Genomic DNA, 17,079 nt, shown 5'->3' with positions numbered 1-17,079 from the left:
GGGTGTCAATGATGGTTTTCTGCACAACTGTCAGGTCAGCAGTCTTCCCCATGATTGTGAATTCAACTGAACCAGACTGAGAGACCATTTAAAGGCTCAGGAACCCTTTGCAGGTGTTTAGCTGATTAGAGTGTGACACTTTGAGCCTACAATACTGAACCTTTTCACAATATTCTAATTTTCTGAGATTCTGAATTTGGGGTTTTCATAAGCTGTAAGCCATAATCATAAAAAATTATATCAAATAAAGGCTTGAAATATCTTACTTTGCTTGTAATGAGTCTATAAAATATATTAGTTTCACCTTTTAAGTTGAATTACTGAAATTAATGAACTTTTGCACGATATTCTAATTTTTCGAGTTTCACCTGTAGATCTTATTTCTGTCAAAGTTTAGTCTTACATTAGTGACATCCAAGTCGCAAAAGCCTCTCTTACACTTTAAGTAATGGATTTTTGCATGAGTCTGTTCACTTATGAGTGCTCAAAAATCAAGGCTGATTATGTAAACAAAACAGGAACCACCCCTTCAACTTTAACCTCTTTTCTGTGAGTATGAATCGCTTGGCTCTGAACATGGAATTTCTTTAAATATGCATTGCCATAACAGATTGGCAACATACTTGGAGTTACTCTTTCTTTAAATATATTTTTGAATATAATATAAATATTCAATAAAAATTAGGGTTGTAACGGTACACAAAATGCCCGGTTTGGTACGTACCTTGCTTTTGGGGTCAAGGTGCGGTTTTGGTACAGCCACGAAAACTTTCTTTAAAATTATTTATTTTGTAAACACAGTGGCTGATGGGCAACAATTCTTATTGTGAAGGCTTATTTATACATGACTGCACTATTTCTTCAATAAAATTACAATACAAAACTTAAGAGCCTCTTATATGCACCTCGTATACAAACATAATAATAAAAGGAAAAAGTGCTATTATAATAATTGTAACAAAATTAAGACTTTTTTTTCAGGTTTTTTTCCTTCCAGCTTACCACTTGTACTTATAACTCAATTTTCAAGTTTTAATTTTGGTGAAAATTTCAATATATAATAGGAGAGGGTGTTCTTGTAGGAACTTTATAATGGGGCTCAAGCACTTTAAACTGATGCTTAAATCCTGGGCACAGAAAGTCTGTTCCATATTGTATATTGCATCAAAGTTCAGTGGGAGACGTGGATATAAACAGGAGACCGCATGTGAAAGCCGCTGGGGCAGCGAGCACGTTGATGAAAGAACTGTCCGCATAAACTTCATGCATTTATCTGATCCACAGTTTCAAGTGTACCATACGACGCTCTGTTTTGATTCTGTGCATTCCTGTGTTGCTCCGATCTTTTTTCATTTAGTTCTACGCGGTTATGTGTTCATTATATATTGGTTTTACGCATACTTGTGTAATAATCATTTGTGTAACTGCGTGTACCGTACCGAAGACCATGTATCCTTTCGGTTTGAGGTGGATGCATGTAATGTTGCAGCCTAATATAAATATAAAACTATTTATATAGAGTAAAATAGATCTACTGTCTGAAATTGGTTGTGAGTGTCAAAGTTTTGTTTTTACCTTTTAAACATTGAAGAAATTACACACTTCTCCTATTTAAGTACTTCTTTCCCAGTTCAATATACAGAGACAACTGTAAGTCATGTGTACACTAATTTACCAAAATGTGTAAACACTGTTTCTGTAAAGCAGAAACTGCACCTATGTATTCAAAATATTTAAAGTTTTAGAATACATAAAAGCTAACATAGGCTGTATCTTCATGTAAAACGTGACTCATATGTAAGCTTTCTTGGTGTAGAATGGCTTTTTCCCCCTGATTGTTTATATTGTATGGGCTGTATTGAAATAGGCAAAAGTTTGGAAGGGTTTCTCCCTGCCACAGAAATTTGCTAGACCTTTACATTTTGTCCCATTTCAGGTGTTTTTGCTAGAATATTTGCTTTGCTTTTTCAGGTTAGGTTCTCTCTTTCCAAATGACTGTATACAAAGAGCAGTGTGTTGGCCTGAAATATGATTTGCAGGTCTTGTATGTACCTGATTCCAAGTGTGCCAAAGTGAATGAGTGATTTGGATGGGGTCCCAGTAGAGTTGAGGTGTACAGCTGGTCTGAGGCCACAGCAGGGAGAAGTTGTTGCTCTTTCTCAGCTTTTTAGGCCTGTCAGTTCAAAAACCCTTCATACTTTGCTACATTTTGCTGTTTGCTTGCAGGTACGGGTTTCTGCTCAAAGGATTTCCATGAAATATTGGAACGTTCCAGTTCAGTTTGGGTTTTTAGTAATAGTAATGTAGTGTAAGGCTTTTCGTTTAGTTCTTAGTATAGTCAAATGTTTAGTTTAGATAAGTTTAATTAGGTGTTGTGTTATTCTTAGTTTTTGTTTGGTTTTTAGTTTAGATTATTTTTTTTGTTGTTGTTAGTTTATTTAAAAATGTAATCGGGTCGCTGCTGCAGAATTAATCAAAATAAAATCAAAATCACAAGATGACCGTATGTTTTAATTATTATAGCACCCACATTCTATTTCCAGTTCCTTCAGTCAATTAATATTAATGTGATTTATAAAATGACATTCCATTTGTATCAGTATGTAGATAATGTCTGCCAATTAAAAGCTTAAGCAATTAATCACTCGTTATTCTTCACTAACTAGATAATTTCACAGACCACAGATATAGAGAGGTTAGAGGTTTTATTACTTATCACTAATTCATTTAGGCTTCTGTACATATAAATGCACACATTTTCAGACATGTTCATTGTACTCTCTTTATTATCTGAAAATATAAATGAGACATGCTGTCATTTAAAGTCACCTACAGTGCCCTCACTTATCTGGTTGTCAGGTGATTCAATGAAAAGATGTATTAGCCTCTTCTAATCCATCAGAAGCTGTACATGATCCATCTTTAAATTACATTTTTGTTCTGCCTTTCATTAGGGACCCTTTACAGATTCCTATTAACAAGGACAAGATTAGTTACTTTTCACTAATGCTGAGATCATGAACATCTATAATGTATAATGTACTATAAACAATTAAAACAATTTCATTCCGTACCAAGTTGCTTGAGGTAGATGGATCCTACTGTACATGACAATACGACATGACAAGTTTTAATGCCACATCAAATGTGAAAAGAACACAATGGACATGTAACTCCTATCATTGTCCACCTCTGTTAATAATCTGAATAATCATGTGTGGCCTACTAAAAAACATTGCATTAAATCAATGGGAAATTATGACAACTGTGGGAGATCCTAAAATTGAAAGAGGGTATATTAATACAATGAGACTTATAGTTTTTATTCATTTAAAAATTCACGCAATGATTCAGTGTAATTTCTGTCAAGCAAACTCTCAGTCCTAAACCAATGTAGCTCCTATCGCTATTACGAGTGAAGATTAAATAATGCTTGTTTGCAGTCATTAAAACTTGTTCTGCTTCACTGAAATATGGCATGCCTTTGCGTCTGATTCCATGGTGACTCTTGGATTTGGTGAGCCTTTTAGAGTTCAGCGAGAACACATACAAAGTCTGAGTTTCAAACTCATGGTTGAGTGAACTAACCACGCGCAGGTGCTCTGGAACCAATATACTGCGAGTAAGCAAGTTTTGGGTTAACCAACCGAGAGTTCAGGGTTTATGTCATGGTAATTTGCCTTGCTTTCTGGAATAACCCTCAGGTCTGATAGTCAGTGTCAATACTCTCTGAGCGCCCTCCTAGTGCGATTTTGTTTATTTATTTTTAACCGAAAAAGGGTTGCAATTTAATAAAAAATACTAAAAGTAGTCTGCTCGTGCTACTTACTCGTGCTTTTATGTCCTGTCTGTGTTGTGTTAGTGCATTATTACAGTATGTTCAGAGCAGTTCTGTGTTCTACAACTCCACCTCATGCTCGAAGTAAAAGAGTTTGATTCTGTGTATTTGCACTGAGTGCATTGTATATAAAGTGTTCCAGAATTCACTTTAATTTAACTTTTGCTTAATTCCAAATATGTTTGTTAATACATAACAAACACAAATAATACACCATGTGTCACTGGGTATAGAACCCATTGGCTTAACTGAACCATATAGCAATGCCCCGTACAAGTTAAGATTGTCTTAATATAAATTATAATAATTAGTATAATATTATAATAAAAATAGAAGTTGACTGGGTCCCAAAAATATTTTTTAAGCGGACTAAAGGATTAACCCTCAGAGTAGACATTCTGTTGGCAGTAAAAATTGGCAAAACATCACTTACAAGAATCACTTTGTCTATATCACCCTGCTAGATAATGTTACTTTGGTGACTTTTAATCCTCTGAATTTACAACAGCAGTGTTCACTTTATAACACGAAGCCAAATGTTTGCAAGACATAAATGCATCATATGACCAATGGACATAAGAATAAACAGAATAGAAGCAGTCAGCTATTGGTTGTGTGAGTCTAGTTTTGTTATATAGATGGAACAAAAATGCATTATTTATCTTATGCAAAACTGCTTTTGTGCAGAATTAAATGAATGAGGTGTTTGACACCCCAGTTAAGTCCTATTATAAACATCCATGTTGGTTAAAAATCAGGCCAGTGTCATTCACAAGACCTTCCCTCCCTCATGTTAACCTACAGTTCTGTGTAAAACAAACCCTTGCAATGGACTGTGACAATTCCTCTTGGATGTTTTGTGGTGATGGTGATTATTTGCAAGCTCTCAACAGCTCCTTTCTTTTCACCCACAGCGATTAGTTCAGCAGATGCTCTGATACAAGCTATGTCACCGATATCTGTTTGCACATGGCTGAATGGAGTATGCCTGTGTGGCACATTCAGTATGAATAGTTACACCAAGTTTGCAATCTCTCCAAAGAACAACATCCTCCTCCAAATCATCTGGTTCAATTTTACAGAATTCATATGAAAGACATGGAGCTAAACGTATATCCACATTGTTTTGAAATTGCAGTGAGTGCAGGGTCCTCTTGTCTGTGTGTAGTGGCCAGGCTCTCTGCATGGCAGCACTAGAAGTCAAACTGCCCATCGGAGTCCAATACACTGAAAAGGACCCTTGTGTTCTACTGAATTCCAACCACTGCATTAAAAAAAGAAAGAAAAACAAAACATTATTGCAGCTGCGACTTCACAGTCCGCCCAGCTCATACTCCTCATGTTAATGTGATGCCTAGTTTAATCCGACCGCTTGCTGTCCATCTGTGCCATTCACTCGTAGACCGCAGTGCAGATTTGTTTTCTGATGGGGCAAATCATGGAGAACGCCTGATATCCCTCAACACTGTCTGCAGAAGTTTTCTCTTTATTGAACCTTCTTATTGGTCCTAAACATTATAACTACAAAATTATTTAAAAAAATTGTCGTTGTGCTGTATGTTTTATTTATATAATAGACATTGATTTATTTATTTTTTATTTTTTTTTATCTTTTACACCCTACCTGTGCAAAAGATCATTTATTTTTGTGTGGTGCTGTACATTCAGCATATATGCCTGTGGTTTGCCTGTTAGCTTTATACTGTGTACACATTTTTCTCAGTTCTGCTCTGTGTTTGATTTGTATCAGAAATTAGTTTGATGGTTTTAGCTTGTAGGCCGCCAGTATCTAGACTGAAGAATGAATAAATAAAATGACTTGCTCTCTCTTTCATGCAGGAGCCCATCTGAAAGTGTGTCTGCATGGTTTTTCCTGCTGTACTCTGGAGATGGAAGAGAAGTTGAGTCAGCAGAGCCGTACGGACCTGAAAGCCCCCGTCCATCAGCTTAGCTCCAACCTGCAGAGCACCTTCACCCAGAGACACCGTCACTTTGACCGTAAGTTCACCTCTTATACAAACATTCACAAGCAAATCTAACTTATTTGAATGCTTTGTTTGTTGATGTAGTCCTTTTATGATGATTAATTTGCATTACAATAAGTTCTATGATAGAATATTTTCCTTATATTAAAGGGATATTCCGTCATTATCTACTCGTCCTCATGGCATTCCAAACTTGTATGCTGTTACGTTTTCTCTGGAACACACAATTTGATGAATTTTCACTTTCAAGATGTATGCAAGGACTGGCAAGCTACAAATTAATAAAGAAAGCCACAAGTATAATATGTGTTTCATAATACTCATGCACTGTATTTCAAGTCTTCTGAAGCCATGCAATAACTTAATGTGGTCTCTCAAAATAAAATATGGTGCCTGTGGTGCAGGATTGACATGACATTGGGTTTCAAGAAATGTTAGAAGCAATTATGTTTAATGTTATTAACATTTATCCTTGTCACTGCTTGCCTTTTGGTTTGTTTATTAGACAAATCTATCATATGTAGGGATAGGCAATATGGCTTCAGTAATTCTCTATATTTTTTCAGCTTATTGACGATCTTTGATATACTGTATATATTTATAAATGTGTATTTGCTCAGAAATGACAAAAAATAGATTTTTTTTAAATCAGAGGAACCATTATTTCATCCAAACAGCCATTTTAGTAGATTCAAAATGAAAATCTTGTTGTGCATTTGCATTGTGTTCTTCATGAGCCCTGCACATGCATACTGAATAACTCCTCACCCGTCTACTCTTACATACGCTGAGAACATGTATTAATTAAATTAAATCATAGCTTTTAGTGGTTTATTAATCAAGGCATTCTTGTGCAGCCCTGAAGGATCGATCATGTCATTTGTCTACTGATGTGCTCTTAAGAAACATATTGGCAAAATGAAAATCAATAATTGGCAAGGTAAAACAAGTTTATTTTATCATACGCAATGGTAATTCAAAGTGCTTTACATAGAAATGATAAAGAAAATAAGATACATAAAAGTACATTTTAATATCAGTTAAGGACTAAAAAAATTATATAAATGTAACACTTTGTTAGGGGCACCCGTTCAGTGAAAACGCTTAACAGGTTCATCACCTCGTTATATGGAAACTGCCACTCCCGTGGCCTTGAATAACCACCTTCCTGAGTTCCTAACATCTGTCACCCTGTGATCTTAGTGACTTCTCCTATATTCCTTAATAACCCCCACCTTTCTCGTTCAGATTTTTCTACCAGGTTTTTAAATGATATGATAGTGCAATCTATAAAACAAGAAATAAAAAGTAAGGATTATGACTTCCTCTCATTGTATTAATGATTTTGTGCACCCCTTATCTGAGTGGAAGCACTGAACAGGTGCCCCAGGGGTCCGAATGTCTATCAACCCGTGATATTGAAGCAGCCCCCCCATGACCTTGAATTACCACATTTAATATTTGTAACCACCTTCTAATATCATTAATATTCTACATCTCGCCCAGCCCTAATCATATAGCTTCATTAGACTTGGAATATAGTGGGCAAGTTGTATTGAATACTTTTTATGAATCTTTTTTTTAAGTGCTTTTATGTCCTTTTTGGAGTTTACCAGCCTCTACACACTACATACCGTCGCTGTATGGAATATTCAATAACATGAATTAATGAATTCTCTTTTAGGATTAAACCAAAAAAACTAACCACTTTCAGCTTTGGAATATGAGGGTGAAAAAATTATGTCTGAATTTTCATTTTTGGGGTGAACTATTCCTTTATGGTGCTTTCGCACTTGAACTTTTGGTGTGCACCCGGAGTCGAATGACGTCAAAGTTCAGTTTGTATAGTTTGAATGCTGCTTTCTGAACTCTGGTGCGCACCTGCAAACCACACTCGGGTCCACTTGAAAGGTGGTCTGGGGTAAGGTTCATGTGAACTCCAGTACAGTTCGCTGGTGATATGAACACAATCGTACCAAAGTGAACCGCTTGTGATGTTAATTTGCGTCTTTGCAGGCTCCATTATGGTGTAATGCATTTCTCATACTGTTTGTGTCCAAATACATCTCCTTCAGAAAGCAGCTCACATTCTTTGCATCTCTTGCAACGGATCCGCAGGATCGTGGCAGACAAACGCTTATATTCATCAAATCGTTGCACATTCAATGCATCTGTGCGAGACAAACACAAGTATTCTGTGCATGGCAAGTGTTCTGTGTAAATCCAAAGAGACAAACTTTAATATTTCATTTTACACAGTGACATCTTCTCAGTGGTAAACAGCTCACATTGATGACGTAATCAGACCGCAGTTTGGACCCAAAAAAATATGATGTGAACAGAGACCAGTGGGGGCATGGGGAGGGAGAAGGAAATGAACTGGTTTGGTCCAAGCAATCGAACCAAGTGTGAAAACACCTTTAATCAGTTGTGTTGATCCATTGCACTGCTATAGTCTCACCCACAGAAGGCTGTTTGTTTGACAGACACCCCCACATGCTAGCACACTGCCTCCAGAGACACACTGTCTATACATCCATCTCTCCACCTGTCCCTCAACAACACACAGTCATCTGCCACACACACACATACATACACACATACATACATGCAGGCTTGCAGACAGACCACACACACACACACACGCAGAAGCCAGGCTTCCTCTCTGCAGTGCATGTGGCAGTGAATATCAGGCTGGGAAAGGAGGATTAGGTTTCCCTGGTGAAGGGAAGAGGGGTGCATGGGAACATGCATCAACACTGCTGACTCACTCAGGAGGGGAAAACTCAGTAGACGCACTCCGCCAGCTATCACAGACAGACACACACATACACTTGCTTGGTTTATAATGCATGTTTTATGTGTTCCCTTCCCTTCATGGTGTAATGTTATAAACAGGGAAAATTGAGACCAGTTATGAGGGCCTGGTCACACGCATCCGGATTCGTTCAGCTTTAGTGTTTTATCTGAAGTTCATCAGGGCTAAATCTGCAGGACAAACTTCCCCAGGTTATCTGACAGCACATCCATATGTTATCTGACATATGGATGTGCTCAACGGTTTTCAAAATAGATCTTAATGGAATATTCTGGTTTCAATACAAATTTGGCTTAGTCAACAGCATTTGTGGCATAATGTTGATTACCACAAAATGATTTTTGATTTGTCTATCATTTTCTTAAATCAAAACAAAAATTTACAGTGAGGCACTTACAATGGAAGTGAATAGGGACAATCCATTACATTTTAAATATTCACAGTTTCGAAATTATAGCCTTAAGCCATAAACATTATGCGTGTTAACATGATTTTAGTGTTTTAAAATGGCTTACTAAGTAATGACTTACTTTCCTGTTGTCCAATTTGACACATTTTAGCTGCGATGGCGTAATGTCGTAAATCCTGCAAAAACCATGACTTTGCTCTGTAAAATTTACAGTGCAAATAAATGCTTATTGCAAAACTTCAATAATAAAAAGGTATTTTCTAAATTTATGAGCCAGGGCTCCAGAATAAAAATAATTACTTTAGAGCCATTGACTCCTACACTGAAACATTTTAGAAGCCAAATGGCTGTTTTAGTTGCCAAATTACATAATTGCTTTATTTAGATTGTTGTTCAGAGACAAGATAGAAAGCTCAACAAAAGGCAGCTGATCACCCATTAATCAGGGGTTAAATATATACAGTACATGTAGTTGAGTGCATACCTTTGCATTCCCCTTTTGTTACCCCACCCCTTTCAGAATTTATACAAATATAAGAGATACAATTTTTTTTATTTAGTACTACCCTTCAGAATAAATAAACATAAACTGTAAAAAGCTTTACATTTCTGCCTTTTTAAACACTCCAAAAATTGGCCCCATTCACTTCCATTGTAAGTGCCTCACTGGAACCTTGAATTTATTTCTAAAGAAAAAGGGACAAGTGGAAATTATGTTTTGTGGTAATCAGCATTGTTTTTATGTAGCATCATGGTCCTGGAGGAACTTTGTCTCGTTTTGCTGTGTACTAACTGTATATGGTTGAACAATAATAAAAACCACTTGACTTGAACAAAATGCAGGGATCTTGAGATGTTTTTTTGAAGTTGATCTAGTTTTAACTTCATACAGCATATGAAAAACATAAGCATAAAAAAGATTAAACTTTTCAGACAGGGCTTTGTTATGCAAACTGTCTTACAGTCTAAAGCACAGTGCACGATCCACAAAAAAAAAAAAATCTAGATGGGCCAGTCAACCTGACTAATTGACATAGTCGTTGGATGACTAGTCAAATGTTGTAACTGATCCCTAGTAGAAACGAGCCAGGACTGTAACAAGCCATAGCCCATGAGATGAAACTGTGAGCTGGTGTTTGGATCGATGGCCTATTACGGTCCAGAGAAGGATTAATAAATGAAGTGCTGATGGCACATCTCCCTCCATCCTAGAACTTGCATGTTATTCGTCACTCATTCACACTCGGCCACAGTTATTTCAAAATGAGACTTGTGTTAACTCTCGTGTGGCCGTCCAGAGTTGAGCTCTGTTCTCTTGTGTAGAAAAGTGGTTTTGGACTCAACATAGTCAGTTTTCTGGCAAGTTCTACAAGAGCTGAGATGTTCTATGATGTTCAAGATTGTTTGAATCATACTCTTGGATGATGCACATGTTACATCTGATAATCTGAGTATATGTGGTGTAGAAGTGAAGAAAATCATGGGTTGCAGAAGACATTAATGGGAGTGAATGGTGACTGAGTTGGTTCTCAGGATTGGGTGTTTGTGTGTGTGTGAGTGAATGTAAAAAGAAAGTAAGACTTCAGGGAGTGAATAGTAACAGGGATGGTGTGTATTGCAGCCAGATGTGAGCATGAATGTGATGTGTCGGAATGCGGTGGTGGCCGGATCGCACTTGCCTCCTCCCCTGCTCTTTTTCTCTCTTGCCTTTTGTCCCTGTTCTCCCCCTTTCTCTCTGCCATCAGTCTGTTATGCCTTTCATTTCTCTTCCAGCTCCAGGTTCTCAGGTCTTTTGAACTGTTACCGTGGGAATACGCTCTGAATCGCCAGCCTGCGTAAAAAGTGCACTAGACCCTGTTATGTGACTTAATGAGCTAAACTGCCTTAAAATACCAGTAGCTTTTATGCTTTCAAACAAAGACGCTCTTAATACATTCTTTTATTCATGCACAAGTATTTCCTTCACTTTGGAAATGTCTATGGTGTAAATGAGATGCTTGGGTCTCTTTGAGAGTTTAGAAAAGGTTTTCACCAAAGAAGAGTGTTGGGATGTGCAAAACTATATATTTTCAAAATCAACTAGTTGGTGGGTTGCCTCAATGCTAGATCAACATAGCAATTTAAGGAATGTTCGGGTTCTATACAAGTTAAGCTCAATTGACCGCATTTGTGGCATAATGCAGATGATGACAAAACATTTTTTTTTTTTGACTTATCTCGAAAAATACAATGGAAGTGAATAGGGACAATCAATAAACATTACATTTTCAAATGAATGATTTTATTGTGATAAAATCATTTTTCAAAATCATACTTATCAGTGTAAAGTTATATCCAATAGTACAAGTTTGTTACCATAATGACGAAATGCAGGTGAACCATTTAAGTGATTTTATCATTCTAAAATCTGGCCCTATTCACTTCTATTTTTCTACATTTAACACATCTTTTGCGTAGAAAACAAAATGCTAGATTGAGTGCAATTCAATGGAGCTGAATGCAGGGGTGTTTTCTAAAAATGAACTGTTTTTAACTTGACATGGTGTCTTAAAAATGCCGCTCTTGTGGCAGGACACTCAAACATCAAGACACAATGGCAAAAGACATCTGTTTGAATGTGTCTGGCTTAGCGGAAGTGCTTTTAAAGTGGATTAATTTAAATACTCAACTTTCCAAGATGGTTTTACTGTTCAAATTACTATGAGCTAAAGGCTCTCTCTATACAAATTTAAAGAACCAATGCTAAAATAAAAATGGAGAGAAATTTGTCGACTGCTCTCATCAACTAGTTGTATGTATTAATAGAAGTTGTAGAATGAAGATGGTAATGAATACTAAATGGCAACACAGCGTATTCAGTGGGAAATGCAGTAGAACACATTTGCGATCAACACAGCAACTAGATGTTATTTAAGATTACCATAAACTAACATGAGCACACACACACACACACAAGTTTGGGTGTGTGTTGGAGGGGTAATCATTGAAAGCAGCCTGTGCTTTGAAAGCCTAGAGGTTGGAGTCACAGGCAATTAAGTCCCCTACCAGAAATAGGTTTTCTCTGTGGCTTGGTGTGTTTGTTCCTCCCTGTGTGTCCGGTCTGGGTCTAGGTGACCTTATCTGGAGGAGCCTCGACTGTGCCATGAGATTCAGGATTAACCCCCTACTGAATTCTCATCCTCTACACCTCAGCAGGGTGGTTTGAAATCCCACAAGGAAAGAAAGAAGCGGAGTAACTAATTGGCACAAATGGGGGAACAGTCACTGCCTGGGATAAAGAAGAGTTAAGGAAAGGGGGATGAGTGGAGAAATAAGCTAGCATGAAGGCGGGACAATGAATAGAGAGTCTGGAATTTTTCCCCCCTCTGGGTGTTTGAAGAACATGTTTGATTGCTCAGAGTTTCGGGACCTATTTTGACATGTTTGTTGAAGTGTGTCAATGCATTTTCTACTTCACCTCATAGATAAATATAATGTGGTACTGTAACTCACCCCTCAAGGACACTCGCATTTAACCTTTTACACAGATTTCTGGACCAGTGAGTGTGCAGGAAGTGCATTTTAATGAAAAAATCAGAAGGCAGGTCCACGGCCTACTTGTTGGCAGACTCCTGTGTATCGTAAAGTCTCTTTTAATGATGTAGTATGCCTGAGTAACACCCCCTCAAACTCTACTGCTTACAATGTTTAGTCCCAAAATCATAGCAGTTATATTGGGAAGTCTGTAAAGAGGAAGAACTGTTGGGGGATGGTTGACATTGAGTGGTTTACTTGGTTTTGCTTTATGCACATCTGTTATTCTGTTTAGAATGTGTTTAAAGCTGAAGTGTATTAGCTGCAACATGAAACAAAATTACAAAAATAGTGAGTGTAAACAGATAATGACTGAAAACCGAAAGTCCTGCCCCAAACTTACACCAATGGTTGGGATAATGTTGCTGTGTCAGGCTGGTTCTAATACACAATTTTCATGTGTAGTTATGTTCGAGCTATTGCAGGTTTTTGTATAGACGAGCTTGGTGAGAGCCAAGTCGGTACTAAACTAAAAAAAGATGTCACAATACCAGTGTTTCTGCAGTACCGGTAGTACCGAGCACTGACTCAATTTGGTTCCTGAATGCTGTCTGACTGGTGCACAGCTGCATCCAAATGCTCACACTCAAATTTGACATATTTTTGGGAAAAAATTTAATAATCAAATTAAAAATGTGACATGTCCTTGTGTGTATGTTAAATGGTATAAGATTGAAATCTTTGTCTACATGAGCTCCGTGCTTAAAAGTGAATGTCTGTAGCCAACCGCTCATAACTCCAAACTCCACAGAATCATGTGCTATATGAGATGACGGAACAGAGCACTTATCCACTGTGCAGCGCATGCCAACTATGCTTATATACTTAACAACATTTGAGCTTTAATGATCACACTGGGCCATGTGTAGTGAACTGTTTATCCGGACAAGTAATGTTTCCATCAAAATTAAAGCATGTCAAAATAAAAGCCCCATGCCTGAAATTGAAGAAGTTGCAACAGAAATAAAATACAACTGTATAGTAAAATGTAATATTCAGAATAATAATGATAATTAATAATAATATTAATAGAAGTATTATTATTATTAATAAAAATTATAAAAATTAAGCAGTATATCACAAGCAAGAGTGTTGTTGTACTGAATAAAAGTTGGTAAAAAAAATGCAATGGTATGTTGAAAAGTAATTGTTCTATATATTTGTTAAATGTTTTAGGAATTGATTTGATTGGACACTATTTTTATGATGAAATTAAGTTAAAAAAAAAATTAATGGAAAACTAGGAAAGATTTCAGGAGGGCCCTATTTTAAAACACTGAAAAACTTCATTGAGGAAAAACTTTTGTTTTATATTATTATTAACATTGAAATGTAAAAATTGAATTAGGATAAAGGATTGTGTTCAATAGCACATTACCATATTAGCATATTTTTGCTGTCACTGTGGTATTGCCATTTGTATTGAGAACCATGAAATTTTACTGGTATCGGTACCTAATACTGAAATTTTCAGTCTGATTAACACATTTAAATGGCATTTTAAAGAGAAATAGTTGTTTTAGTCTGACTGAAATTGAACTTTGATTGTGTGTGTAAACATACTGACAATTACATCAGCCTATCAGTTGATTAATTACAGTTGTAAATATATTTATAATTCATTAAATACCGAAAATGTATAAATATTTTAATTAAAATGATTAAAAATGTAATCTTTTGTTTAGAATTTTGTGTGCCATACTGCATGTTTATGCTTATTAAAGTATTGCATTGTTCCTCTCATGCTGCCTATATTGAAATTGTTTTAGTCCAACTGAAAACAAATTAGACTATACTCTTTGGGGATATCTGCCTACCTCTGGATTACTTGTAGTCACCTCTGCATATTTAGCTGGGATAGGTATCGGTATCGAAATTATTTTTACTTTGGAAAAATTATTTAGTCGAGGTAGAATTATTGTCTCCAGTCATTCCTGAAATGTCTGCCTTGATCCATATGCACTTAAGCAGGAATCAAAAAAGAAATTCATCCACTTGACATTTGATTTAACGTGTTCCCTTGAAGTGGTCTAGTGTAAATTCAAGTTTTCTTTGGTAATAGCATACTGACATGCAAACTTGGAATATTCTCTTCTCCTCATCCTCCATTGCTTTTTCCACATCTTGTCCTCCCCCATGTCTGTAGTCCCAGACTTTAAACTTGTGACAGCTCTGGCATTCCACAAAATCTCTGGAGAGGCGGGTGCGGTGGCTTAATCTCTGTCATTGGAGCGTGGAGCTTGGTGCCTTCTATCTCTCTCCCTGTGTGGGGCAGGGGCCAAGGGCCACTCGTGGGAGTGGAGCTAAATGCAAGGGCTGTGGTGTTTCTGGTATTCGTGGTTACACAGCAGGATGGGGGCATTTAGAAAAGCCCTGCAAATACACTTGCATTTCCCTTGTCCCTTGTCTCATTCTCTCACAAACACGTACACCTCTTCCTACTCTGCTTACTGCTGCTCTGTTCCAAAACCTAGTGTGCTGCATATGAAGGCAGGTGCACTCATGATGCAACATTTGTACCAAAAGTTTTGCAACTTAAAAATCCACCTAATATATCTTATTTTGTCCATATTGTAAGGCCAGCAAAATACTTGACGCAAGTATGCTTACGCAGATTCAAAAACTTGCCCAACACATTGCAATGTGTATTCTTGCATTACTGTGGCAGTAACAAGCCACATATGTGAAACCGTTCCTTATAAAACATTAAAAAAAAAATGAACATTAATAAAGAATAAAATGATCCATAGGCTATGGAGTGGGACAAAAACTCAAACCAGCAGAGGGCAATAGTGACACGAGAATAGAAATATGAATCATTCTGCCCAGCTGAAAAATACATAATTATTTTAGATACAGTATGCTTGTATGCTGTCACTGATTATATACATTTAAGTATATTAATATTATAGTTTTTAAAATAGTATTTTCACTGATTACATGTTTCTTGTAAACTATTCTTTAAAAAAAATGTGTGTAGGTTTATCCAGTAAAATAATATTTGTCATAGTATACATTTACTAGTGAAATCAGACTTTACATGTGACCATTATCAGGAGGACCCTTAGCATTATTATACATTATAATCAGCATGCAGTTAAATATAAACTCAGCAAAAAAAGAAAGGTCCTCTCACTTTCAACTGCTTTTATTTTCAGCAAACTTAGCATGTGTCATTTTTGTCACATGCTAAGTTTCACAGACAAAATAGACATATGACTAACAGAAATGGAATAATGTGTCCCTGAACAAAGGGGGTGGGGGTTCAAAAGTAACAGTCAGTATCTTGTGTGGCCACCAGCTGCAGTAAGTACTGTGGTGTATCTCCTATTCATGGACTGCACAAGATTTGCCATTTCCTGCTGTGACATGTTACCTCACTCTTCCACAAAGGCACTTGCAAGTTCCCGGACATTTCTGGGGGGAACCCTCTGATACAACAGGTCCCAGACGTGCTCAATGGGATTGAGATCTGGGCTCTTGCTGGCCATGGCAGAACACTGGCATTCCTGTCTTGCAGGAAGTCATGCACAGAACGAGCAGTATGGCTGGTGGCATTGTCATGCTGGAGGGTCATGTCTGGATGAGCCTGCAGGAAGGGTACCACATGAGGGAGGAGGATGTCTTCCCTGTAACGCACAGCGTTGAGATTGCCTGCAATGACAACAAGCTCAGTCTGATGATGCTGTGACACACCGCCCCAGACCATGACGGACCCTCCACCTCCAAATAGATCCTGCTCCAGAGTACAGGCCTCGGTGTAACGCTCATTGCTTTGACGATATACGCGATTCCGAACATCACCTCTGGTGAGACAAAACCGTGACTCGTCAGTGAAGAGCACTTTTTGCCAGTTCTTTCTGGTCTAGCAAAGGTGGGTTTGTGCCCATAGGCGATGTTGTTGCCAGTGTTGTCTGGTAAGGTCCTGCCTTAGAACAGGCCTACGAGCACTCAATCCAGCCTCTCTCAGCCTATTGCGGACAGTCTGAGCACTGATGGAGGGATTGACCGTTCCTGGTGTAACTCAGGCAGATGTTGTTGCCATCCTGTACCTGTCCTGCAGGTGTGAGATTCGGATGTACCAATCCTGTGTAGGTGTTGTTACATGTTGTCTTCCACCACAAGGACGATCAGCTGTCCTTCCTGTCTCCCTGTATGGACATAGCATCTGCAGTCCTCATGCTTCCATGCAGCATTTCTGAGGCATGTTCACCCAGATGAGCAGAGACCCTAGGCATCTTTCTTTTGGTGTTTTTCAGAGTCAGTAGAAAGGTCTCTATAGTGTCCTAAGTTTTTATATCTGAGACCTTAACTTCCTACAGTCTGTAAGTTGATAGTGTCTTAATGACCGTTCCACAGGTGCATGTTCATTAATTGTTTATGGTTCATTGAACGAGCATGGAAAACATTGTTTAAACACTTTACAATAAAGATATGTAAAGTTATTTGGATTTGT

The 17,079-nt window shown here is 37.4% G+C and overlaps 1 protein-coding gene across 1 annotated transcript in view; it reads left to right on the top strand.

Moving 5' to 3' along the window:
• The window catches only part of LOC127663012 (glypican-4-like), a 70,749-nt gene that overhangs the window by 38,146 nt on the left and 15,524 nt on the right, over nucleotides 1-17,079 (top strand). Inside the window, exon 2 of the mRNA XM_052154390.1 lies at nucleotides 5,678-5,836. Coding sequence (XP_052010350.1) covers nucleotides 5,678-5,836 — 159 coding nt within the window. The remainder of the gene's footprint in view (nucleotides 1-5,677; nucleotides 5,837-17,079) is intronic.

This window comes from Xyrauchen texanus, chromosome 23 (assembly GCF_025860055.1).
Source record: "Xyrauchen texanus isolate HMW12.3.18 chromosome 23, RBS_HiC_50CHRs, whole genome shotgun sequence".
NCBI classification, from domain to species: Eukaryota; Metazoa; Chordata; class Actinopteri; order Cypriniformes; family Catostomidae; genus Xyrauchen; species Xyrauchen texanus.
Note: the sequence above shows the minus strand (reverse complement) of the source record. Positions and strands in the feature narration are given on the sequence as shown.